At 38.6% G+C, this 27,247-nt stretch overlaps 1 protein-coding gene across 3 annotated transcripts in view; it reads left to right on the forward strand.

Moving 5' to 3' along the window:
- The window catches only part of ZFYVE28 (zinc finger FYVE-type containing 28), a 149,214-nt gene that overhangs the window by 56,712 nt on the left and 65,255 nt on the right, over positions 1-27,247 (forward strand). For all 3 annotated transcript variants that reach the window (XR_014226393.1, XM_082281484.1, XM_082281483.1), the window contains exon 2: positions 10,806-10,946. Coding sequence is in view for 2 of the 3 variants with exons in the window: in XM_082281484.1 (XP_082137610.1) it covers positions 10,806-10,946 (141 nt within the window). In the remaining variant the exon portion in view is untranslated. The remainder of the gene's footprint in view (positions 1-10,805; positions 10,947-27,247) is intronic.

Raw genomic sequence — 27,247 nt, forward strand, 5'->3', positions numbered from 1 at the left:
TCCACAGTTCCTTGGGTCATGTGTATTAAAAGCAGGAGACTTATGTTTAATAATGCATTGAGATTTTTTTTTAGATCATCATTGGTAGTCCCTGAAGCTCTGCAGGCATTTTCAGTGTGCAGGCTTGCCTGTGTCATATACACTGGATTTTGGAAAATAAAGCAGAGCTGTGGCTCAGGTGTGGCGTAACCACTGCTGGAGGGAGCAAAACAGAAAAAACTGGAGCTAAATTTGGATGCAAGGCAGTTGGTCTCTAAAGTAGCAAGAAGCAGCAAAAAAGAGATTTTTATTTCAGTAGGTTTGAACTGGTGTCTCTTGCATTCAGAAGGAAATTGTACCATTATGCTCCTGGCAGATCTAGAGGGATCTGGAGATCTGATTGGGCTGGAGAGAGACATGTCTGGTTTAGGCAAGACCACTGTGGGGAAGTACTTCCAGGTTCTGACCTTCATTATGGATTTGTTACACAAAACAGAAAGGCTAGAGCACAGAAAAAATGAGGAATAGGAGATGCCTATGGTTGTTCTTGCCTGTTTTAGAGCAAATTCATGTTTTAGGCAAGTAATGTGATCGTTTGACTGTAGGTTAGACAGCTGTGTAAGTCAGGCTGGATGCAACTGTTACCGACTGTTTTCAGAGCAGTCTTGAAATTAATGGCAATAATTGAGAACTTGGATTTCAGAAATGTCAGGAAGCTTTTGACACTTAGATTTTATGTTGCTTAGTCAGAGAAAAATATTCACTGTGTTGCAGCTGAAAAGCAATTAATAGCTTTGATCCAAGACTGCATTTATGCTGAACCTTGTGTCAAATGCAGTATTCATGGTGAAACCAATGGAGCAATTTAAGGTGTTATGTCATTGAAATACAAGTTAGAGTTACCCCAGCAGGTGTCCATCCCGCAAGGCTTTGGAAGCACTGGAGTTCTTTGCCCCATTACATGTGAAGAGTCTTGAGTCTTTCTGTGGTTTTGGTATGGTCCCTAGTTAATGTTCATTTCTGGAGCCTGACTGGGGTTTAGAGCCTGTATAGTGCAGGGATGGTAGAGAAGATCTTTTGGCTGTGCTGGAAGATAAAGATTCTTAGTGTCTGCTGATAAAGGCTTTCAGTAGGTGTTTACACTGAAATAGAAGCAAATTTTTACTTGTATGAGTTAATACTTTTGCGTTACTTAGGCGTGCTTTGTTTTTCGAACATCACATTTCTCTGTCTTTTTGTGGTGCCTCCAGTGTAGTGTTGTTTTTCAATACTATTATCAAATACAGTAAAGGAAAACTAGTTTGAATCATATTTTTGCCAAGGTATTGTAAATATTACAGTAAGCATTACTGGTAATGCATTTCCACTTAACATCAGTTCTGCAATTAATGCGTTTTTCTCTTTTGTCACTTGGCATTCTACATAAATACCTGGCAACCAGAAGTTTGCAGAATGCATTTGGGGACAACCAACATTTAGTTAGAATGTGAAAGTGATATTGCTGATCAATAAAGGGTAATAGGCAATAGAGTGTATGTGTAATAGCTTTTCTGAGAGCTGTTGTTGGGAATGTGGGAAAAGGGTCCATTCATTAAATAGGTGGTGCCGTAATTATGTTGGTTTTTCATAAGTACCTGAACAGGCAGCAACCAGGTCGGACAAACTTGATCTTGCCAGAAGGAACAATATGTGATTTTAAATCCTTTTATGAATCACTAATATGTATTGAATAGAGGGTTTGGGGGTTTTTTGTGTTTTGTTTTGTTTGGATTTTTTGTTTTATTGTTCCTCTCAATAAATGGATATAGAGAGACTGTAAGCCCAAAGAGCATTCATGGTTGCATTTAACTTCTGCTTAGTTTTTGTGCATTCTGTGTCTTGTTTTAAAAGGAGCAGTTTGGGGTTGAGAATGGCTGGAGACTGATAGAGCTTATCCAACATGCATGCTGATGAGAAGTGGTCAAACTCAAACTGTATGCTGAGCTAGCACAGAAAACAGGAATAGCTGTACAAACCCATTTGTCTCCCAGGAGAGATTTTCTGCGTGACCAGGAGACCAAGGACAGACCTTGAGGATATTGTCTAAAAAGACCTGGGATTGCCTAATTGAGCAAAAAATATTCAATTCAGCAGGGAGTGGGAGCAGGGATGCATGGGAGCCTTCTGCTATGCACTATCATCCAGTCAGTTTCCTGTCTCCAGCAAATATGTGCTTTTTGTGTACTTGAATATATTTTGTTGTTGTTGGACTGCTTCCAAAGTTTTAAACATGGTTTAAAGTCCTGTGTAGTCCTGCTGTCAACCTTTCCCCTCCCTTTCTTCTTGCTCATGTTCTGGTAATTTTCAAAGCCACTATTCATGCTCAAGTGTGCTTGGAAAAAGGATAGTAATCACAGTATCAAGTTGTTAAAAGCAATGAAGTTCCTAAAAGTTCCTTAAAACTTTAGGTAGGCTGTGCCTACAAGGAGGTGTAGACTTTCTGCAAAGAGAGATGATGTTAAATACTTGAAATAGAGGAGTCTGTTCCTGGTTAGACATGGGTGAATCTCCCATTCAGAGACTGGGAGCACAGATGGGTGCTGTGGTAAAAGCATGGGACAAATATCCACTGAGGCTTGCTGTTGCCTGGAAAACGGAGTAGGAAACAGAGTTTGACTGGTGATGGCACTTGGAAAGCTACTTGTTTATATGATTTAGCTGAAATAGTGGAAATAAGATCAAAAGATTTACTTATGCAAACATTCATTTGAAGTTATTGTCAGAAGGCAGAAGCTGGGAAAAGTTTCGCTGCTGAGGGCTGTATGAGCTATTTCTTTCATCACTGAGTTGAACAGGTGCACTTTGGAACAAAGTTTTGATGAAATCTTCTTGTTGCAATGATTGATTGTGCTACTGATACAATGCCAAGGTAGTTAAATCCCAAGCATCTGTCAAGGTGTTCAGCTTGAGCTTATTGAAAGTCTCCTACAAGGCAAATGAGGTTATGTATGAGCAGCTTTACACAGATGCTGCTGCTTTTGTTAAAATATGATATGGAACAGCTCAGACTCACCCTAAGTGAGTTTGCTGAGCCAAAGAAAAATAAAGATGCACTTTGAACATGAAAAAACTAAGGAATGTGCTATGCCTGTTGATACCTGAGAAGGACTATGGAGCAACTCTTTCACAGTCATCAGGCTTGAACTTGCTGGGTCAGGTTACCCTCTTGTTAGAGTTTTGTCTATGCCCTGATTAAGATAATTATTTTATGATATAGAAGTAAGAAGTTGTACATGGCAGATTGTTCAAAATTGGTTGGTTCTGAACAGCAAAGCAAAATTTGTGTTTTAGGAAGTCTGCTAAGCATGACCAAAATACTGGAACTATAGACCTAGGAAGGAAAAAATAATTTAGGGGTGTGTGTGCTAAAAGATGACAGAACCAAAAAGAGTCTTCAAGACGATCCTTTAACTGCATAAAGTGGTTGTTTGAGGTTGTTGGGGGTTTTTTGTTTGTTGGGTTTAATTGGGTTTTTTAGGATAAAAGTCTGATTCTGAAAGGAAAAAAGGTAATACCTCGAGAGAAATTAACATGTTAGACATGTCTAAGAACAGGTCATTGTTTGCCCAAATATTTAGGAGTTATAAATATTTAGACACATCCATTAGACTATAACATAACTAGAGTGGGTTGAAAGTCCTCTAATGTGGCAAGTTGTAAAGACATGTAGTGTGGCAGGATGCTTTGGATTGCTGGGGGACAGATTGCTGGGTGCCACTTCCAAATGCCACATGATTCCTCTGTGTAAGGGGGGGCTGTACATCTGGAATTGAACATAATCAATCAACAAGCCCAGGGAGCTAAATTGGCTATTTTCCTCTTTGTAGGTAACAAATCACTAAAAGCACTGCAGAATCTATTTTATTTGAAGAGATGCTTAGTGTCATGTTTGAGTTTAAATACAAAAATCTAGACAAATCTGAAGCAAACTGCATAAAAGCATTTAGGGAAAAAAAATCCTGAAGAGTGATTTGTACATTTCAATCTGTATCCTGACAAGCTGAATTTGTTGTTTCTAAGTAAATATTTGTTCTTTAAACTTGATGTTCTTATAGCAGCTGAGAATGAAATCTGATTAGCTAAAGTCAAACTCTGAGGTATTAGCTGCTGGAGGATGCTTTGGTTAAGTGTTTTACAAGTTCAGAGGGGTGGGTTGACCTTGTCTGGCTGCCAGGCGCCCACCCAGCCATTCTCTCACTCCCCTTCACAACAAGCCAGGGAAAGAAAATAGGATGAAAAAGCTTGTGGGTCAGGATAAAGACAGGGAGATCACTCACCAGTTGCCATCATGAGCAAAACAGATGCAATATGGGGAAGGTTAATTTCTTGCCAATTAAAAATAGCCCGCCATAGGCTGGATGAGTAGGCAACCTTGAAGGTTACCCACTCTTCACCTGGAAGAAGTGGCTGCTCCACCACTTCCCTACAGCAAAACCCTTTTCTCTTCTGGAGTCCATCTTCTTTCCTAGAAATCGAGGCTATGGTTCAGCTGCAGGGCACTCCTGTTCTGCAGAATAGATGTCCGAAAGCTTCAGTAATTTGTATTCAGCATATGCTTATGTGCTTCCCCCAGAAAATATGGATTTGAGCACATGCTTTTCCAGATTAGTATTATGAACACTCAGAAATAGAAACTATGTACACTGACTTAATCTATCATGAGTGAAAACCGACAGCATGGCAGTCTCAGATGTTTGGTACTCTAGTTCAGCATAACTGTTACCAGATTTTCATGTTTGGGGGGTTCGAATTACACCCAATGTAGAGAAAATTGGAAAAGATTATCTACCTGATTTTTGTTGTCCTATGAATCATTAGCTCACGGGGGTTGTTTGTTTGTTTTGTCTTTTTGCTTAAGGTGCTGCTAGCATTTTATTGTGTTAACAAGCTGTTCACCTGTCTTTCTTGCTTGTGTAATGATATTCTATAGATAAACACAGAGCAGCTGGCAAAGCTTTAACGAGGCTGTAGCTTTTTTCACAATGCTTGGCTTTTACATATCCTTGTGACCAACTACCAATTGTTGTCTTCATCTCTGAGTCATTTTTCTTTTTTATGCATGTGCAACACCAGCTTAAGACTTCATGACATTGTACAAAATATGACTGTTGAGGGAATTTTTTTCCTTTTTACTTTAACAGATAGCACTTCAGATAGTCAGTAGATTAAAAGGAAAATACCACAAACTAAGTAAAACCCCAAAACCAAACAACCCCCCTCTGCATACATCTATGTGCTTGGAACAGCAGTTCCTTTTTCATTTAGTATGAAGAAATATTTTTGCTGCTAAACCTCTGACAGTTAAGTGCCAGAATTTTTGACTCACCTGCCTGTTAGAGAATTATTGTGTCTTCTTGCTATTTATTAGCATTTGGAAATCAATGAAAAATTCAAAGTGCCTGTCCAAAGGAAGGATGTGAATACACTTGCTTACATGTGAGGTGAAAAATAAGCAGATGTAACAACTTGCTGGTATCCCTTTTTGAAGAAGGACCTTCAGTCTTTGGAATTTGTTGTCTGCCAGTTAAACTTACTGTTGCAACTGTGACTGGTGTAAAAAGTTTTAATTGATTAAGTTTCTGTTGCTTTAAGTATGTTACTTTTTCACAATGGCGATAAATAAACTTTGGACTCTGTGCCTAAATCCTGTTACTTCTGAACAAAAAATTTTTTCTTTATAATATTATGTAAGTCTTAAATTTAATTAGCTTAAGACTAGTTACATGCAACATTATTTTTAAGTTTTGAAAATACTGAGTTGGCTCGTCAGTGCCTTTATTTAAATTGCTTAGGGCCTAATTCTGCCTGTTCCACAGAGCACGCTGCCATCTTGTACAAGGAGTTGTTTTCCAATACAGAAGTATTGTTTTCTGTACACTGCAGAGTAGAAGCAAGTTTCTAACCTATGGCTTTCATGATTTCTCATCCTAAAGGGAATGTGCTTTCACTTGGGAAGTCCCTTTTTAAAAATTTCTGTGCTGTACAGTAATTGTTCATATTTGGGACTGTCCGATAATAGCAGCACGTATTTTGGGGAATGGAAAGTTTAAGGTTGATCCTGTGCCTCTTTCCTTTCCCTGAAAATACAGTAGGTAACAGATTTAGGCTGAGAACAACTCCTTAAAAGACACACTACTGTTATGACCTGCCTCTGAGGCAGGCTGGGATTCCTGTTAGTAAATTCCTTGGGATGAATTAGAGTGAAAAGACATTGAGTGACTGGGGTATTTATGAGGCAGATTTATTTTAAAACAATTCAACTGCGGTGGAAAGTATGTGGGCATTTTGTTTCTCTTCTATAAAAGTATAAACGTACCACAAAATACATAAGGAAAAGAAAGAGAAGGAAAGGATAAGAGTAGATAGTTGAGAGGGAAGATGTCACCGCCTGAGGACCCAGTGATGAGAGTTGATCACTGTTTTGCTGTACTAGTAGTCACAGACGTGATCCGTTGGGAATGGGGGCCCACAAAACAGGTTATATACATTCAAGTTGGCATGGAAATGCCTGGATCTCTTCCCAGGGAAAGGGATTCTCCAAGTCTGATGGAACACTATGGGCCATGTACAGTCTTCTGATGGAGAATTCCCAAAAAGAGTGAGGGAGTACTTTGGGGTCCTCGGTGGTTTTGAGTCCCCTCTATTGGTCCTGCCCACTCCTTGACTCCACTTCTGTGCTTCTGCACTTTATTTTGTGTGGTCACTGTAGACCTGAACAGGAAAATTAGCTCCAGAAAGGTGCTGCCCTGTGTTTGCATAGCCCCCACTTCCAGGCACATCCTGTTCTAACTTTCTCACTTGAGTGGTCATTGGTGTTTGAGGCATAGCAATGCATTAAATCCTTACTGTTCAGGCTTCTAAAACCACCCTTTCCCTTACCACAGGGGGAATAAAAGAGGCTGTGTAGCTTCAAGACAGTTCCACTGATGTGAATGTGATAGCCTTCCTCTAAAACTTTTCTCATCAGCTGTTAGAGCTGTAGTAGAATAGGAATGGTTGAACAAGCAGTTGATGTTTAACCAAATATTGTCCTGTGGTTGTGAAGGCATTTCTTAATAAAATATATGTATTTGCATAAAATACACTTTTTAGTAAGTGCTCCTTGAAAAGTTACCCCAGTGGATGTAGGTTTGCTTTGTTCCCATGTCAAAAGGCAATCTGGATTTACCATCAGCAAAGGCGTATAATTAATGCTTTTCTGTATCGTTTCTTTCCATAGGGATCAAGTCAGGGTTCCTGAGTGTGTGGGAGAAACATAAATGCTTAGTGCTGGAAGAGTGCCAGTGAACAAAGGGAGATCTGGAGCCTTTCATCTCAAGTCCATGGACTTTATTTTGAGCAGGGTTGGGTTTTAGCTGTTGTTCTGAAGACTTTAGATCAGCAATTCAAAAATGATGGATATTATTTTCCAGAGGACAACTGGCAGGCTTCAGAAGATAGTGCTATCACTAGCTGGGATCTTGCTCATTTGCATGGCTCCCTTGCTTCTTTCTGTTCTTTGGCTTATTTGGGATCATCGTGTCTTCTTTGTGCAGTGGTGGTGGCTGCGTTCCTGTTGCGATCTCAGTGGAAGAAAAAGCCTGAACAAAATCTGTACTTCTCTACAAAGGATCACGGAAACCTGGGGGAAAACATTCCCTTTAATGTTCAAATTATGGGCTGCTGTCAGTTCCAAGATGACGCACGTTTTATGTTACTCAAAAAGAGGTGGTATTGATACTTGAAAGCTGCTGTTGAAAATCATGCAGAAAGTGCTTGCAATTTTTCTTTCAAAAAGAGGACATTTCCTTAAGAACCACCCTTGTTTCTGTAAATGTGATTTTCAAAGTGATTCTTAGATTCCAGAATTACTATGTGGCTTGAGATTGGTCTGTTGGAACCCTGGCTTCTTGTTGATAGTTTATTTTTTGGGCGCTGTCCCATGTTGGGAAGTCTGTGCTAGAATTTCTCTTCTCTGTTAGTTGTCACTATTTTTTAGGGATAGTTTCTGGTTTTGGTCTACCTGCTTGTTTACAAGATTGAGAATAGCATCTTTTCTTCTGATAACATGCAATAAATAATTCTACAGACCTGTTATTTTTCTAATAACCTGTAGGTAACAGGTTTCTTAATTTGTTTCTTTTTAACATTCTCTTATAGTCCATTTAAACTCCACTCCTGTTTGAAAAATCAGATCAGAATTCATTATGCAATAAACCAACCTAACCTAATCCTGGTCACTGTTCATTGGTTGGACTTCATGGGCAAAGCCAGAATGTAACCAGTTCAATAGTTAATACAGCTTTTTCATATGGACAGTTTTACACTGACCTTGTGGATGGTAGGTAGGCATCTTCTGACTTTGGTATCTGACCTGTTGAGTGCAACTTAATAAAAAGTAAAAATCCTTAAAATAAATATTCAGTGAGTGATCTTACAACATGGCTAAATGTGTGTTACTTTGTTTGGTTGCGTTTTTTTGTTTTTTTTTTAAATTAACTAGTAGTGTGCTGATTCTTGTCTTTGTACTGGCTGGAATGATAGTTTGTGTATATCATACAAATGGGGATAGTAAGTTATGACCCATATATGAAGTGATGGTTTCAAATCTGTGGAGACTGGTGCCAGCACAATGTACCACACCACCGGAGAACAAAGACACTCAGGATAGCCTGGGCCATTTGTTGGGCTGAATATGTGGAATATAAAGAGGCATTAGGCAGAAGGAATGCAAGGTGTACTTGTAGAATGAGACTCCTGCCTGGAGAGCTCATACTCAGGAGGGTGTTGGAGTGATAATAGCAATATCACCACGTACAAAAAACTTCCAGTGCAACCAAACAAAAATTCTCCCCAAAAATCCCAAACCCTTATGTGCAGCCTACAGTGGTGATATGGTAAAAGGGGTTACTGCCGTCAGTGGATACAGAAATAGGCAAATAGAAGTACTGCAAGTACTCGATGCTGTAGTGGAATAAGGCAAAATGAGCAGTGTTGCTGAAGTCCAGCAAATCAAAACAAGGATTAGATGCATTAATTTGTTGTTAAATGGGATGATTTCCTTAAACAAACTGCCAAGATAAGTGGTAGGTTTTCCATGAGGTGTTTTCAAATTAAGTCTTTCTATTAATTTGAGTATCTAGGGATGGGAATTGCTAACTCTTCCTCTGCCAAGGAATAGTAAGGAATTTGGATTAAATTATTTGAACCATATTTTGCATAAACTGAAAATAAAAATTGGCATTGAACATGGCACCCTCCCTAATTTTCTGTTACCAAGTGGAGTAAATTGAATTTGTAGACTTGTGGTTATTTGCTTTAAGTGGCCCCCTGTGAAGAGATTTAGAGTTTCATGCAGTTTCAGCTTGCCAGGGACCACATATGATTGACAAAATTAATCAAAGATCACACTACTAATCCAGACCAAACATAACACAGTTGAGAGAACTCAATTAAAACTTTTGTTCCTTCAGTTGAAAAAATCAGCCACGTGGGAGCTAAGTATCTCAGGCATACTTGTGTTGCTTGAGACCAGTCTTAATAAATTGCCTTACTTTGCTTCTGCAATGCAATTTAGATGCTTGAAAATCAGCAGTCGTGCTTTGCCACAATTCCATACACAGGCTCCTGCATCTTTGTTTATTAGCTTTGTCCAGAAAGTTTTAATGATTGTGGATAGATGCTGAAGGAAAACATAACACCCAGAAATGATAAAAATAATCGGGTAGGGAATGCTTAAAGAAATGCTTTACTAATCTTGACTATAAATACAGAAATTTAGAACTAAACAACATAAAATTTAGTAGTTCAATTACATGCTCTCCCTCTTATTATCATTCATTTTGAATTTTGTTTGTTTCCCTGACCATATATCACAAGCTTTATCCTTCTCCCTGGGCACCTTTATATCAGGGCTATAGTGAAGACATTATTCAAGAGTGTAGATTTTTGTCAGCTTACACTTAAGATATTGAAACCAGAATTCCTAGCTGTTAATGTTAAAAAAAATCCTTTTATGATGTAAACTTTTACTATTAATATTTATTATTAATATTAATATTTCTCAATGTTTTTGAGGAAGCATTCTTTTGGTCTTTTTATTACAATTGCTCCTTTGTTTTAATGTGGCCAAAAATCCATAGTGATGATTCTGTACTTTGCCATTTGAAAGACTTGTGACATAGTTTTCTCTCTGTAATACCTTGTTTAGTCATATTATTATTTGTTTTGTAAAGTGTTTGCATCTATTTGGCCCTGGTAGATTCAGTACCTTTGCCTTCTGTGGCTCCATTCTTGTGATGCTCAAAAGGAGGATTCTGACCAGATCATGCTGCAAATGTTACTGTGGTGCTTGATAGATTATTCCATTGCTAGATAGGTTTGGGGGTATGGTTTGTTTGTTTTAACTTGGAAAGCAACTTTGTCTTGTTTTGCCTGGAGCTGAATTCTACTTTTGTTTAATAAACAAAACTTGTGATTCAGTTGTTTGCACCTGCAGATAATTATGTCACAAGTAGTGAGAATGCCAGGGTGGTTTTGGAGATAATGGTAGCTGAGTAATGTCTCAGATTTATTATGTGAGAGGTTTTTTGAGAGTTTGGTTTTTTTTTTTCTTCAAAGTAGAACAAATTTCTAAGTGTATGTAAGTATCTCAAGATCATTCTTTTCCATGCTGCCACACTGCTTATCTGGCTTATATGTTAAAACAAATCACAGTAAATACAACTCCTTGAAGTCAGTTTAATTTTTAGGTTTTGGTTTGGTTTTTTTGTAAAAATAATGTAATATTGTCCATGTCTCCAATACAGAGAACAGACCCACAGCTCCTTGCTCAGTTCTACTATGCTGATGAGGAACTAAATCAAGTAGCAGCTGAACTGGACAGTTTGGATGGAAGAAAAGACCCACAGAGATGTACACTGCTGGTCAACCAGTTTCGCTCCTGTCAGGTAATCAAAGTGGCAACTTCCTGATTTCAGTGGGATTTTAATGTATGTTTAATGTATTACATCAATATTTTTTGTATTAATTAGTTTTTATTCTCAGAGCTTTTTAAAATGAACCATCTTTAGATACATGCCTTTCCTTACTTTAAAGGGTATATTCTTGAAAATACTATCCATAAATGAAATTTCCTACGTCTCATATAAGAGTGTGGATGCTTTCCCTGAATAAGAATAGAGATCATAAACTTTGTGTCCTTTATAAAAAATAAGCATACAGAGCTTACTAAGACATGAAAAATATTTCAGAATTTCCAGCAGCAAAAAATAGCCATGTCATTTGTAGCTGCTCAGCTTTCACACCTCATGAATCTGATAGTTTTTCATTAGTAAATGAGCTACATTCAGAGGGTTATATGGTGTTTAGCTAATTCAGATTTTTAGAGGTAGAAACTACTTTTGTTGTACACTTCTTATTTGCATGCATGCTCTGATATTTTCTCTCCCAGTCACACCCAAGAAAAACACTTTAAACTGAAGTAGGCTCAAGTCTAAAATAGGTGATGCTCAGCTGATAGGAGGATTTCTATATGAAAAGTAAATGCTTGCTGTCACCTCAGGAAAATTTAAGTGGAAAGACCATAGTAATAAATACACATTTACATCTCCACTGATGCCTTGAGAGGCCTCCTAGAAACAGACTAGACAGCAGTAAAGAATTAAAAGAGGTATTTATTTGAAAGACCTTCAAAGGTACGCCCAGGGGAGTCTGAAGCCATTCTCAAAACGTACCCTGAGATGGACCCCAGGTCACGAGTTCTTCACTCTTTTATAGGTTTGGTTCATTTGCATAGCAGGGTTAATTCTCCAATTAAAGCTTCAGATTTCCCCTCAGCTTGCCCCCCCCTTTGTGGTTCTTTGGTTTATACTTTTGGCCTAGGACAGTCTTGGTGTCCTTGGAGAACAGGCCTGGAGAGGCTTTGTTATGCCTACCTAGCATGAGAGAGCAGAAATTAACAGGCTACAAGAAACTTCAGAGTCATGCACCAAGCAGTACAGAATTTGAAAAATATAAAGGTTAAAACCTAAGGCATCACCACCAAGTCAAATATGGTGCAGTTAAATGTAAAGAATGCATTTTGATTTACACTTGCTAAAGTTTTCTGCTGTTACTCCTAATAAAATGTACTGAACTTCATTGTGGGAAAAAATTTCATCACTAATCATATTAAGATGAATTTCAAGAAGAGTGCCCTGATTGTTGTAGGAAATGTTCACGTTAAGTTAGCAGAGTCTGTTGAAAAGAAAAACAGTCAGATGCTCTGTGTTTGCTCACAAGAAAACTAAATTTTAGAAGTGCAGCTTACAGGGAAAGAGTTGGCAGTGAGTGTATTGTTATGTCAGAAACAATTTTAATACTTCTGTCTACTTTGAATATATTCACAATTTCCCACTGAATCATTCCTAGAGAAAAATGTGGAGTTAAGGGTTTACCAAACTGGAAGCTGTAAGTTTATTAACAATTAAAAATGCAGTGACTTAAAGTGAAAAAAAAAAAAAAAGTGGAAGTTATTTCTAGAGGAAGACTTCAGTCTTCTGTGTGAGAGGCTAGCTGTACCTAAACAACATTTCAGCAATATTTATCTGACTTGTACAAAACCTCCAGTAGTGAATGTTCCACAAACTTTCTAGTCAAATTCTTTCCAGATTGGCAGGAAAGGTTTTCTGATAATAAGGGTGGATTAACAGTATCATTGTGTAAGACAAATCTCCTTCGTTTTTTTTATCCCTAGCAATGACAACTTATTCCTTATTTCCCTGCAGGCACACAGGTTTTCTGATGTGTTTCCCATAGTATAGGCAGACCTAAAGAGTTCTACTCAAAAGTAGTTTCATTTGTAGGAGTGCAAGAAATGCAGACTCTGATTGCTCCTTGGTCAATTTGGCTTGTTTTATAGTGATTCACTACCTTGTGACTCTTAGTATTTTCTGATGTCTGGTAATTTCATTTGTCAAACAGATTGCTGCTACTAAAACAATCTGTTGCTAGAGCCGAAAGAAGAGATGGAGGGGTTTTTTTTATGTAGCTATTTTTGTAATTTGTAAAGTTCTGTAGAGCAGGTCAGATTATCGTCGAATGTCATGTCCAAAACAGCTTTGCTAATTAGGTCTTATATTATTTTGTAGTATTTTGTGTAAATGCAGTGTTTTTTGGTTTCTTTTAAGAATTTGTGCTGTAATTGCCAAACAAGAGAAGGAGCAGTGTTTTAGTAAGGATTCAAAATGTAGGTATTTGCTGACCAAATATTGCATGGTAGGAGGAGAAATTGGTTTTAGCCTAAGGTGTGGTGGGGTTTGAGAATGATGGAGAACCAACAGCCAGCCCTAGGCTCAGAAGGTTGTGGTGGAAGGTTGTGCATGTAAAAGTAGGGTGGCAGCTGCATTGTGCAGCACCTTTGATATCGGCAAAAACAGTCATGTAATTCTGAGACCTTTTATTTAGTAATGCGCACTTTCTGACTTTTCAAGCAATGCTTTAGAAAACTATTTTGTGACCTCAGAACAGTTAACCAGACTCCCAGTCTTTGCAGGATTTTTTTTTCCTATTTTGTCCTTGTTTTTCCATGGAAACCTTAAGTTCTAAGATTTCCAGATTATTCCCAATTTTTATCTCCATGAAATTTACAGAGGCGTAGCCTTTCTATAAGATTTTTGTGTTTTCTAGGGACAAAGATTTCTAAAATTCCATGTCCTTCTATCTTGGCATCTGTCTTTTAAATTAATTCATCGTTCCTGGTTTGCTTATTTTCAGCTCATTCACTGATAGTGTCTGCTTGATTAACAGATGATGTTTTTGAATTTTGGTTTTATCAATTAGCGAAAGGAAATGTGTTTAAATTAGTGTGGTTTTTTTGTTTTGTTTTTTTTTAAATGCTAACAAGTCTTACAAACTGTGATTCTTCTTGGAGAGAGGTTGGGTGTTATGTTGGATCTTAACCATATCTGAAGAGCCCAGTTTTAAATCTTTGTGTCTACTTTGAATTTATTATAGTTTTGTTAAAGATCTCCAAGTTTACTGTAGTGTGTGAACAGACTCAGACAAACCAGAAGGTCTCTGCCTAAATGATGTAATACTTTATAGTGGACATACTTAATGTTTTCTATCTTAATGACACTGGCAGTATTAGTCAAGGCAAGTTGAAGGTGTGGTGCATTGTGGTATTCCTGTGGATGTGCAGAGAACTGCAGTCTTCAAGAATGTTGATGCTTCCTTAGAAAACTGCAACTCTGAGTGTTGTCTTCTACTGCTTTGTCATGATACTATCGGTTGATAAGAATCACACTTTTTACAGTGAATTAACTTTTCAAAATTTCTGAACATCTTGCAGCTTGGTTTTCAAATGCTGTGGGGTGACTGTACAGCAGGATGCTGAATAGCATAATCCATGAGTAAGAATGGTAAAATGAGTAAGATAATGGTTTTCAAAGCTTAACTTTTCATTTTCACTATAATGTGATGTAACACTGTTTTCCAGTTATGGTAGCCTATTATAAAAATGCCATCCCTTATTTTGCTTTGGTGTTTGCATGTCAGTGGTAAAATATTGTGGGAACATACCTATCAATACAATATCTTGCATTTATTGTGTGATTAATACCTATTCAACAGAATAAAACACTTCTCTACTGGTTTCTGTTAAGATTAACAATACCTAAAGTGTGCTGAGATGCTTGATGAAAAGCTGTGTAAGCTTTTCTTAAATTAACGAAAAGGTAGGTAGAATGTCGTACTTTGGTTTATTGAACTTGATTGATGGTTATAGAAGGAAAATTTTTTTTTTTCCCTTAAGAGAAACATCTCTGCATTAGTCAGTGTTCAGTGATACGCAGTGCTAGTTCATGTGAGCCTTTTTTTTCCCCCTGCAACACAAATCATTGCAGTATTTTGTGGTATAACAAGTTGTCCTTTCCTATGCTACTCACAACATCACACAGTATTGAATTTTACAAGAAGTGATGGTAACTCATGTACACTTTTGAATTATTCACTCATGCATTCACGATCATTCTCTAAATTTATTTGCTTTGATCATTGCTTTTTTCACATTGATTAGTATTTTGTTAGTTGAGTTGGTAAACTGGTTTAAAACAATTTATCAGCTATTTAAATGGAGCTAGGTTTATTGTTAAATATTACAAAACTTCATTGGTTTTGTTAAAGACTAAAGAGTGAAAAAACCCCTTTGTTTCTAATGCAGAGAGTTTTTAAAGACTTGACAGGTAACAAACCTGTGCATGAGTACTTCACATCATGAGAATGTTTTTAGGATCACAGTCCTTGCTTGCTGTTTCAGTACACTGAGAATTATTTCTCTGTGTACAGTACTGAGGTCTCAGAATAGCACATGAGTCAGTTCCAGCACGGTTTTATCAGCATTATTCCTGCAGATTGTATCTCAGCAGCGTGTCACTTGATCTGCTGAGGTTCGCGGGGAAGGAATTTGCCCCATCAGGGCACTGCCCTCAAGCAAACCATAGACTTTCCCGGCTGTGCTGTCCATTTGCACTGTTCCACAGAATAGTAAAATGGGGAATTCATGATATTTGTGAGACATGACTGTTTCTGGCTCACTGGTAGGAGTGGAGTGATGGACACTGCTTTGACTGGTAGTACATTACACTGATTCTTTGCTCCTTTCCTGCTATTTGCCTTCTTGGGAAGCACCTCCTGAATTACTGCAATGGCAGCCCAGCATTTCCAAGTCAGCTTTAGCAGTTTCAATTTGCTGTAACATTAGGCTTTAAAATGTAACCTTTAGTGGACTGCTTCCTGTATAGGTCAGTCCTTCATATAGTGCTGAGAAGCAGGGACCTGTGAATCTGAACCCGATTATTTACTGTAGAATAAGTAAATGTTGTTGAGGAGTTGGAGCCTGTAGAGAAAGCTAATCATATTCCAGCATTTTGTTGTTATCACTTGTCTGTCTCAGTTTCTGTGGCAATACAAAATATGTAGTGAATATTATCAAAAATGCTGTGTTTCAACTGCACTTATCTCCATATTTCTTCAAGCTCCATTTAACAACTGAAAGCACCATTGTGAAGTAAGTTGACATACAAGTGTCAGTGGAAACAAAGCTTTGCCCTCACTGCAAAGGAATGTGTTACAGGCTGAAGGAGCTTACTGTGGGGTGTGGAAAGATGGTATAAATTGAATATGGCAAACAGGGAGTAAAGGAGCTGGGAGCATAACTGGGGAATCTGCTGTGTCACAGAGTGACATGGTAAAATCATAGAGTCATAGGATAGTTTGGGTTGGAATAAGCCTTAAAGATCACACAGTTCCAACTCCCTGCCACGAGTGGGGACACCTTTCACTAGGCCTGGTTACTCAGAGCCCCATCTAACCTGGCCTTGAACACTTCCAGGGATGGGGCAGCCACAGCTTCTCTGGGCAACCTGTTCCAGTGTCTCACCACCCTCACAGAAAATAATTTTCCTAATAACAATCTAAGAATGGCTTCATGAGAGGAAAATCCTGCTTACCAAACGTGATTTCCTTTTATGACAAGGTAACCTATCTAGTTGATCAGGGGAAGCCAGTTGATGTGATCTTTTTGGATTTCAGTGAAACTTCTGATACTGTCTCTCACAGGATCCTTCCGGACAAAATGTCCATCCCACAGCTGGACAAACACATCATGGGATGGGTGAGCAACTGGCTCATGGGTTGGGCACAAAGGGTTATAGTGAATTGGATGACATCAGACTGGTGACCTGTCACTAGTGGGGTTCCACAGGGCTCCATCCTTGACCCTGTGCTCTTCAACAGCTTCATAAATGACTTGGATGCAGGCCTGGAAGGGACACTGAGCAAGTTCACAGATGACAGAACACTGGGAGGAGCTGTTGACTCCCTCAAAGGCAGAGAGGCCCTGCCGAGAGACCTCAACAAATGAGAGGTTTGGGCAATCACCAGCCACATGAATTTCAACAAGGGAAAGTAACAGATTCTGCACCTGGGACAGGGCAACCCTGGGTGTAGGGACAGACCTGGGGAATGAGGACCTCAGAGCTGGAGGTAGCACTGCAGGTGGGGTCTCAGGAGAGCAGAGTAGAAGGGGACAGTCACCTCCCTTGTCCTGCTGGCCACACTTCTCTAGAAGCAGCCCAGGATACATTTAGGCTTACTGGGCTTCTAAGGCACATTGCTGCTTCTTTCAGTTTTTCATCTACCAGTACCCCCAAGTCCTATTCTGCAGGGCTGCTCTCAATCCACTCATCACCCAGTCTGTACTGGTGTTGAGCATTTTCCCAGCGTGGGGCAGGACCTTGCACTGGGCTTTGTTGAATCAAAATTTTAATGCAAAAAGAAAATATATGCTCTTTATCTCTGAAATATGCTTTCTGTGTATCTTAAAAGCTTAGAAATGTTATTTGCTTTGTGAAGATGGAGATGGATGGATTAGACAAGTCTAGAAGGGGAGGAAGCTCTTTGTCTGATACTGTGTAGTGTCTCACTGAAGCAGTGATAATGTTTGATAATGGGTCACTTCAGGAGGTGGTTACCAATTTCAGCCTGATACAGGGATAGCAGTCCAGTTGTCTTTCACATCAGCTTGCACTATGTATGTGGCAGATTTCTGTATTGTTTTTTTATTTTATTAAGAAAACCCAAAAGCACCAACAACATTAACACAAAACCCCCAAACAAACAAACAAAAACCCCCAAACAAAACAAAAAACCACAACCAACCAAAACAAAACCAAATAAATGACAACACCAGACTGGCAAAAATCTAACCCTAAACAAACAAAACTTTCAACACAACACCATCACACAGAACTCTGAAGTTGTTGCAGGGTTTGCAGATTGCTTTAGTAACATTTCCAGAATGGGAGAGAAACGTAACTGAGCTGAGGGAATTGTTATAGAGCATGCGTTGATTTCTCTGTTGTGGGAAATTGAAAGGCTCTTCAGTGTGTGACATTTGAGTTTTCTTATTATATATATTTAAAAATAAATAAAAGTTGATGTAGCATGAAATGACAACACGGGTGGTAATCAATAATGCACAAGGGTGAAACTGAATCTGGATTGACAAGTTGTTAAATAATGAAAAGAGAACTTATCTTTGTATACAAAACACAATTAATTTTTTATCAGTGAAAAAAAGAGATGTGGTTATATTATGTTAAATGGTGCATGCTGGGGTAGCCATAGGTCATTACTAAAGAGACTGTGATGCAAGGTTATACTGTACCATCTGCTCATGATGACCACATTTCCACTCCTGTGGAAAACCACTGGCTTTGCTGGAAGATGAGGTAGTCATCCATATAACACATGAGGTGGTAACAGGAGAGCAAAATGAATATTTCATCTGTACTTCAATTAGAGCAGTTTCTTCTTTTGGTCACAAGTTTTATTTAAATTTAAAAATATATTTTCTTCTTTGTAAAAGAGAACCCAGCTATAGAAGGCAATTAATTTCAGAGGTATTGGAGTCTTCAAATACTTAGTTTCAAAAGATAAAATGATTTTTCATTTCTTAATGTATGATTATTTGCCCTCAATCATAGTTTTTTTTATTGCTAACATTTGGCATGTTGGTACCTTGAATGAATATTGGCAGTGGACCTGAGACACAGTGGTATAATTCCCAGAGCATTTGAAGGCTAAATGAGGACAATGGAGCCCAGGTCATTTTAAGCCTGACTTTTCTCAGCATTTGTGAAGTAAGAGACTATACCTGATCCAGTTATGTAGGAATTAATGTAATGTGATGTGTCTGACTATCAGGGGCTTTATAGTTCTTCCACACTCTTCAGCAGTGCCATCAGAGGATTGCTGTCAGCTCTGCTGGAGTGTGATTGGCTAAATGTTATTTATTTTTTTTTTTTACTGTTGCAAAGAAGGATAGATTCTAGTATCGGCCACTGAATTGTTTATGTAGTCTCATGACTTAAATGTGCTGCAATTTTCCTTCTTTCCTCCATATGCACATGGTAGCATCACGTTAGCAAGATTAACAATATGTGCAAATTTTTTTTTGTGATGTTTCTGTACTTGGGGATTAAGTCTATTTTCTTCTGTTAGAAGCCTTTTCACTTAATCATATAGAGAAGTCCCTTTATTTTTTCTTTAATGCTGGGGAAGTATGATAAGAAAGACAAGGCAAGTTATTAATTTTTTCAAGACAGTTCTTAGCAGTGGAATTTAATTTTCATAGTGACCTTAACATACTTGGAAGTTAAAGTCTGTTTTTTAATAAGAAAGAATTCATTTCATAATAATGGATTATTACTAAGAATATTTTGTAGGAATATTGTGCAATCTGGTTTTCTCATGTGTCAAGTTGTCATAAGTAAGTTTTCATTAAAAAAAATCCTTGAATGAAACATCCTGAGTTGGAAGGGACCCACAAGGATCATCAAATCCAGCTCTTGGCCCCGCACAGCACCATCTGCAAGAGTCTCACAATGTACATGAGAGCATTGTCCAAACACTCCTTGAGCTCTATCAGGCTTGGTGCTGTGACCACTGCCCTGGGGAGCCTGTTCCAGTGCCCAGCCACCCTCTGGGTGAAGAATCTTTTCCCAATATCCAACCTAAACCTCCCCTGACACAACTTCAGGCCGTTCCCTCGGGTCCTGTCACTGTCACCACAGAGCAGAGATCAGTGTCTGCTCCTCCTCTTCCCTTTGTGAGGAAGTTGTAACTGCAATGTCTCCCCTCAGTCTCCTCATCCCGGGACAACATCCTCAATTCATTTGTTTGTCCCTTAGTCCTTCCCCAGAGGTTCTCAGCTGTGCCATTGCCAGCTACAAGCTCTGTGTATTCCAGCTTCTCCATTACACACAGTGCCAGCCCCTGCCGCACCTGTCCCGCCCATTCCTCCCGTCAAGCCTGGAACCATCCAACAGGGCACTCCAGTCACAGAACTTATCTCACCAGGTTTTGCTTATGCCAGTGATGCCAAATCTCTTGGGACTGGGCCAAGGCTTTGAGCTCCTCTGGCTGGATCCTCATGCTGCACCTTTAGATGAAAGCCTAAAAGGTGTTTATGTACTTATGTTAAACACTGGACACAACAAGGACTTCTACATATTGGAAGGAGGGATTACAAAATATTTTGGAGTTTGAGAGAATGGGTTAATTTCAGACTGCCCTTTTGTTACTCTTAGTGTATAATTGAACATTAAACTATTAATTGAATGGCTGGAGTTTAAGGTGATGGGAAGAAAATAAATTGTTAGCTATTAGGGTGGCTTGTTCAGTCATTGTAACTTTATAATTAGCCAGAGAGAATGAGAAGCTTAAATAGTTCAGTCATAACTCCAAGTTCCTTTTGGAGTAAAGATGCACTGGTTGTCTTCTGCCTCCAGCTAATGCTTTAGAAAGAATTTGTGTTAGCTCATTGCTGTGCAGCATTCTTGGTGAAAAACAATGCAGACTTTGACAGTAATTTAAAAAATTACTCATTTTTGAAAATATTACATGTATTAGCAAGCTAATGTTGCTTTGAAGAAGTTTGAAATGATTGATCTGAAAACAGCTTGTGATAAGGATGAATTTGCTGTTAGAGAGCAGGCTTCAGATGGTAGGTTTTGCTACTGCATGCTTTTTGCACTACTTGCACACCTAAGACCTTCCCGTTTTAAAGGCTTGGGGAAGCCTGTTCTCGTGTGAAATGAATTATGCAGAAAGTGTGCTGTTGGTTAAGAAAGGTTACCTTTTCGCTTATACCACCTACTCTCCCCTACTGGCTTTTAATTTTTTTCAATATAGTGCTATTTTTTCAATACTTCTCAAAGTAGTGTTGAGATGAACAGCAGCAGCATTACCCCAAGTAGATGGTTCTTCACACCATGAAGAAATAAAGCTAGATACTTCCTACATGCTCATATTGTTCCTTGTTCTGTATTTCTGAGAAAAGCCCAGAATTTAATTCAGAAAATGTAGTGCTCTTGATGCTAACATATGATTTACACCATATAAATTCTTAGGTTTGCCCTGAGAATACATTTTCAGTTCTCTAGAGGTCTCAAGGTTTCTGTGCCTGAAGATTACTTACGCAAATACCTAGCAACAGATATTTGTATTCTTTGATTTCTCAATTGCCCTGCGGTGTCTGCAACTACTGTTATGTTGTTGCTATTCCACATACACAGTGCTCATAATCAAACAGTGTAATTGTTCGTGTAGAGGTGTTAAATGATGATCATCTTGAGACTGCAAAGCTTGTTGAATTGATTTGTGCAACTGGGGCATTGAGCTAAACTGCCTTTGTGATGTAAGTTCTGGTAATTTTTGCTTTAGAATTGTTCTGATACTGTGAGGTCTTTTTTGGTATATTTTTTGTTTGCTTTTTTTCTGTTTAGGTCTGATGCAGACATAAATAATCAGAGATGAATTCTAGCAGGCTTTCAGAGTCATGTTTACTTTTGACTTACGTGGTAACTGGTATGAAAAATTATTTTTCATTTTCATATGTTTAAACCTCTGGCCTCAGTGCCAGCCTTATTTATTACTTGTACAATTGTCCTCCATAGGGAGTTTGCAAATTTGACTGTAAAATATTTTAACCCTGTAGCTGGAATGTGACAAGTTTTCTCAGTAGATCTAATTAATATAGTTGTGGTTGTCTGGCTTATTCTGCAATGCAAATATCATATTTTATAGTTGAGAAAAGAAAATTATGGGTAGATTCCTCAACTAGGGAAGCAGCATTATCTTGATGTAAATTTTTAGGAGAACTTTAAATCACTCATTTAAAATACACAGACAGTAGAAACTGTTAGAAGCTTGAACACTCTTAGAATAAAAGTCTCCAAAGATTTGGGCTCCACAGTTTTGAGTTGAACTACTGTTGGATATAACTCTTTATTTGTGGTATAATTTCACATTGGCCTTTCTTTGTCTTTTGTCTACCAGCTGCACAAATTCAGCATATCTCAATTAATTCTGTACTCAGTGAAATTAGATTTTTCATTGGTTTTTAATGCTAAGTATGTTCTTTCTCTCCTAGCAGGTAAAGGCTTTTAAATTTACCAGTGCTGTGGGTTACCAGTGAGCTTTCTAATTATATTAGTGGAAAGGCATAGAGTGATTTCAGAAGGAAATGTTTCTGTAAATTTGAGTGGTTTTGGTCAGAGTTCTGTGATAGTTTTAGCAGCTGTGCATGTGGGTTTCCAGTCTTTGATTCAAGCAAGCCCTTTGGCTCTCGGTAGAAATGTTATAAACATTTTAGTTGCAATAAATATCTTAACTTTATTGCTTGGATATGTAGCTGAGAATGGGCAAACAAGATAAATGAACTTTGATTTTTATATAAAAAATAACCCTGTTCAAATGTGTAGTTGTGTGTTATCACACATAGTTCCTTAGGCATTATTCCACGGTCCATTGGCAGCGTCAGTTTAAAAGTTTTCCATTCCAAATTTACACTATTCTTGTTCCTATTCCCACACTTAAGCATGGCACCCCTCAAAGCACAGCTTTGAGAGAGCTTTGAGGTTTTAGATCCTTATCCAAGGCCAGTTTAAGTAAGCTGTGGTCAGCTTTACACTTAGAAGCCCTTGTTCAGCTGTATGGATGCACAGATGTATTTGCAGTCATGCTGTGAAGTTCAGCAGTGAAATGACGTGGGTTACTCTGAATCAGTGCACTGAAAGCCTCTACGAGTGCCCCCGGTACAAGAGCACTGAGAGTGCTGGTGAGAGCCTGTGGCAGCCCCAAGGTGGGGGACAGGGGCTGCAGCTGCAGGGTAGATGAGATAAAGGGCTGAGTTCTTGAGCTGGCCTTGCTGCCAAAGGCCAGCGCTGCAAAATGGCCTGACTCCAGTCTGTGATGAAAAGTGACTTTCTGTTTCAGGCCTAAAAAAACCCCGAACTTCTCTGAAGGTGTGTCCTCATATCTGATAAATTGAAGTGGTCTGAGAAACAGGAATCTCTAGGGGGAAAAAAGATGCCCTTTCGTTCTGTGCTTTATCTGAATTGTATCCCTGTGGAAGAGAAGCAATTTTTACAAAGAAAGTCAGCATCAACAAGCATCCCTTGATAGAAAAGGTATGTGTGAAGAGCTGTTAAAGAACTCAAAGGACAGTGCTGTAGTGGATTGGCAGTGAGTTATCTAAGAAATACTAATTGTATAATTAACATTCTTGACAGGAGCAAGCTGGGAGTATGTACTATAATCACAGTGAACAATGAGGCAGTTCACAGGTGCCATGTTTTCATGTTTGATTGTATCTGTCCATTGAAGAACATTTTCTTGTAGAATTAGGCAAAAATAGATCTCATTAAAGGAGACAAATTAGCCAAAACTGAAAGAAACTCCCTGCTGTGTTCTGAACCCTAATGATTGGTTAGAAGTAGGCAAGAATCTATTCCTGATGTTATTTTGTTAATTGATATAGAGGTTAAACAGTGTGGATTGAACCAGGAGTATTTTAGCTAAAGTAATGGCCAGGTCTCTCTTGCCTGCTTAATTTGCAGCCCTGGAGACATTATATTAGTTATGTTAGTAGAGGTCAGTGAAGGAGACATCAAGGTAATTATTGAGATCGAGGGAAAAAGTTCACCAAAAGAAACCTTCATGTTCACAAAGTTTAGAAACTGTAGCAGACAAGGATACCTTTTAACAACAGAATGAAGGAGTAAGAACCAAAAGCAGACTGTCCAACCTCATTGATCTGTGGTGAGGAGGGAATCGTGGTTGTTTTCTGAATTGCATCTGTGTTTGAGGCTTTTTCTAAATTGGAACCGAGCTAGTGAACTCTAGAAAAATTCTCATAAGGTCTGTATTTAAGAGACTTGATGCAGAGGTAGGAATGTCAGAAATTTGTGCCAGGATTAGGCAGTTGTCTGACATGAGAGTGAGCTAAGCCTTATTCAAAGAAAATTATTTTCTTTCATACAGTGTCTTCCAATTTAACTTAGGTGGGGACAGTGTCAGTCTAGATAAAAAAAAAAAAAACTGAGAAAAGCCATTTTAAAGTGATGATGTCAAGATTAAGCTTAAATCTGAGACAATGCACATATCTCCTTTACTTTTTTCCTATCATAATAGAGCTTGTAAATTTGGGTGGTTTTCCTTTAGAGTTTCATCTCCAGTTCAGTTGTTTTATAACTGATGGCAACATTTGTCATTTCATTACTCGTAGTCATGATGACTTGTGTGAGTTGCACTGCTTGTAACAGATGTCTTCTCTGTGCTGCCTGACATCTTCAAACAGTTGGTGTCAGGTACCTGTTTGCTATTTGGGTTTGCAATTGAGTGAAAGCTCTTAACGTTTATTTTGTATGCAGGCAGACTTGTTAACCCTTTCATATATGTTTTCACTGTACTTCACTGCAAATGAACTCGAGTATAATTGTTCTAAATACACTGAATAACCTATAAGTATCAGAAGAGTTGATTTTTTTGTCTCTTGGGCTTGGTTCACAGATCTTAAATTTGCCTTTTTTTCCCCAGTAATGTCAAGTGATCAGTGGAATGTTACAGATGTGTAAAAAATATGTGCAGAGTTAAACATTTGTAATCAGTAAATAAAATAATTGTGTCTTTTAAAATATATTTTAACAGCTTTTCTTCATCATTTTTGGGGAACTTTTGGTCACTATAGAATTAGCAAATGGCTATAAAATATAAAATGCTTGACTTTAAGTTGGGCCATCAGTACTACTCTATCAACTAACAGTAATTTTATTTCTTTTTTACATTTAATATTTGATCTATTGATGTAGGGAGTAATTAATGTTTACGATATTTTTTTCTTTGAAAAAAGGATCCTAATAATGTTTAATACTGTGGTCTTAAATTGTAGTTTCCCATGTTAATAAGTTTTTTCATGTGTTTCCACTTGCTCACACGGATCAAGTAGGTCTTTCTGAGAAACTGCCTGTTATCTAAGACTGTGGACAGAGTGGAATGAAAATGCTGTGCACTGCAGGTCAGGGAATTAATTTGCAGCAGAGAACCATAGGGAAGAAAGCTGGCTCCATGCCAACTCAGCAGCTAATGTGTTGGGAATGCAGGATGCTTTCACTACAGCAGAAGAAGGCAAAGTGAAGATGGCAGTAATTCATGATGCCATCTCCTTCATTCTGCCCTCTGTGAATGGGGATTCCTCTTTTATTTATTGAGAGTTGTTGTTGCTAGGCTGGGGCAATACAGAGTTTAAATTGCCAGATATCCAAGATGCCTTTTCATGGTGAATTTTAGTATTACTCTGCAGTGGGCGAGGTTATACTAGGAGCTGCTCCCCAAAGTTCATACATTGAAAAATCCCATTACTTTTAGAAAGTTGAGCATCAAGAGTTGCACCCTCAGTCAGTTTGCAGATGACACCAGGTTGAGTGGGAATGTTGATCTGAGTGGAAGGCTCCACAGAAGGATCTGGACAGGCTGGATCAATGGGCCAAGGCCAATGGTCTGAGGTTCAACAAGGCCAAGTGCCAGGTCCTGCCCCTGGGTCACAACAACCCCTGCAGTGCTACAGGCTGGGGCAGAGTGGCTGGAAAGGGCACGGTGGAAAAGGACCTGGGGGTGCTGGTTGAGAGTGGCTGAACATGAACCAGGTGTGGCCAGGTAGCCAAGAAGGCCAAGGGCACCTGGCCTGGATCAGCAATAGTGTGTCCAGCACAAGTTTTCTGAGTGGCTGAGGGAGCTGGGCATGATTAGCCTGGAGAAGAGGTCTCAGGGGAGACCTTAATCACCTCTCATAGGAGGTTGTAACCAGGTGGGGGTCAGCCTCTTCTCCCAAGTAACAATTAATAAGACAAGAGGAAATGGCCCAAGTTGTGATGGGGGAGGTTTAGATTGGATATTAGGAAAAACTTCCTTAACAGAAGGGGTTGTCACGCATTGGAACAGGCTGCCCAGGACAGTGGTTGAGTCACCTTCCCTGGAGGTAATTAAAAGATGTGTAGATGTGCCACTTGGGCACGTGGTTTAGCAGTGGGCTTGGCGATGCTGGGTTAAGGGTTGGACTTGATGATCTGAAAGGTCTCCAACCCAAACAATTCCATGGTGCTATGTTGCCAGTGGGAAATACTCAATTAGCTGATGAGGCAAAGAGAGTCTGAAAGCACAGCCTTTGCAGTCTGTGCAAGATGCACTGGACAGAAAGCCATGGAACTCTCTGCTGTCTAGAGGGACTTTGAATCTCTGATGTGAAATAGTTGTCTGGGTTCAGAAGCCAGGACTTCTGTGTGTACTTTGAAAACCTGTTTGTTACATCAGAGAGTACACCACCCTATTACTTATGTTTCTTCTGTTAAAGTAGCTGATAAAACCCTAAACACTAGATAAATTGCTTTAATTGCAATAAAATCTTTCTTTATTTTTGGCGTTAATTTGTGGTTATCAGTGACTTCTGATTGTCATAATGTGACATGAAGGAGTTCTGGAATTTAACATCAAGCTAGAAAAGATAACAAAAAATGTCATGGACTTACTTAAATGAAGAGGCTAAAATATCATCTATTAAGCTCATGGTGATATCATCACAGACCATATTGCCTTGACTTTTTTTTGAGATTTACTGGTAATTCAAAACATGGCTATTAAAGAGGTACTGAACAGCACAGGAAGTTACCTTCCTTTGAAGAAGTCTTGCAAAAGACCTCAGAAAGGTCATATTAAATTTAATGTTATGGAAGAGCAGTGTAAGTTTTATCAAGGACATGTATAAAAGGGTGGATAAGTCTGCCTTTTGTTGATCTAAACGTATGTTTCATAGTATAAGAAAGATTAATTTCTTTGCATTTTTTGGGTGCCTATTCTGGAAGCTAATGCAGCAGTTGATGTTAGCTTTATGCTCTGATTATTTAATATATGGCCAATTACTGCTGGGCCAAAAATAAACCAACTTTTTGTCTTCTACTGTGGTTACCTACATGCATTGTCTCACTACCACTCATTATCTTTCCTATCGAAATGAAATAAAAGTGCTCTCTGTTATGCGAAACTCTGAGCTGTGTTTTCCAGGAAATAAGGAGGTTGGAGTAAATCCCAAAGCAGAATCTCTGCAGTGGCTTCCTGTGCTGCTGTAAAGCCTCAACTGAGCATCTGAAACAAAACTGTGCACATCCCAGTATGCAGATAAACCAAAAGATAACAGATAAAGCCACCAAAGGAGGCATTAAAATCTGGAGGCTTTTATGTAGGAAGATGGATCAAGTGAAAGATTTACTACTTCAATTCCAACTAATTGATTTCTGTTGCTTAAATTAGAGAAAAATTTCAGTGCTGCCATGTATCCAAACCCATTTGTTATTAGCTTACAAAGCAGAATACT

This window comes from Coloeus monedula, assembly GCF_965178545.1.
Source record: "Coloeus monedula genome assembly, chromosome: 5".
Classification (NCBI taxonomy): Eukaryota; Metazoa; Chordata; class Aves; order Passeriformes; family Corvidae; genus Coloeus; species Coloeus monedula.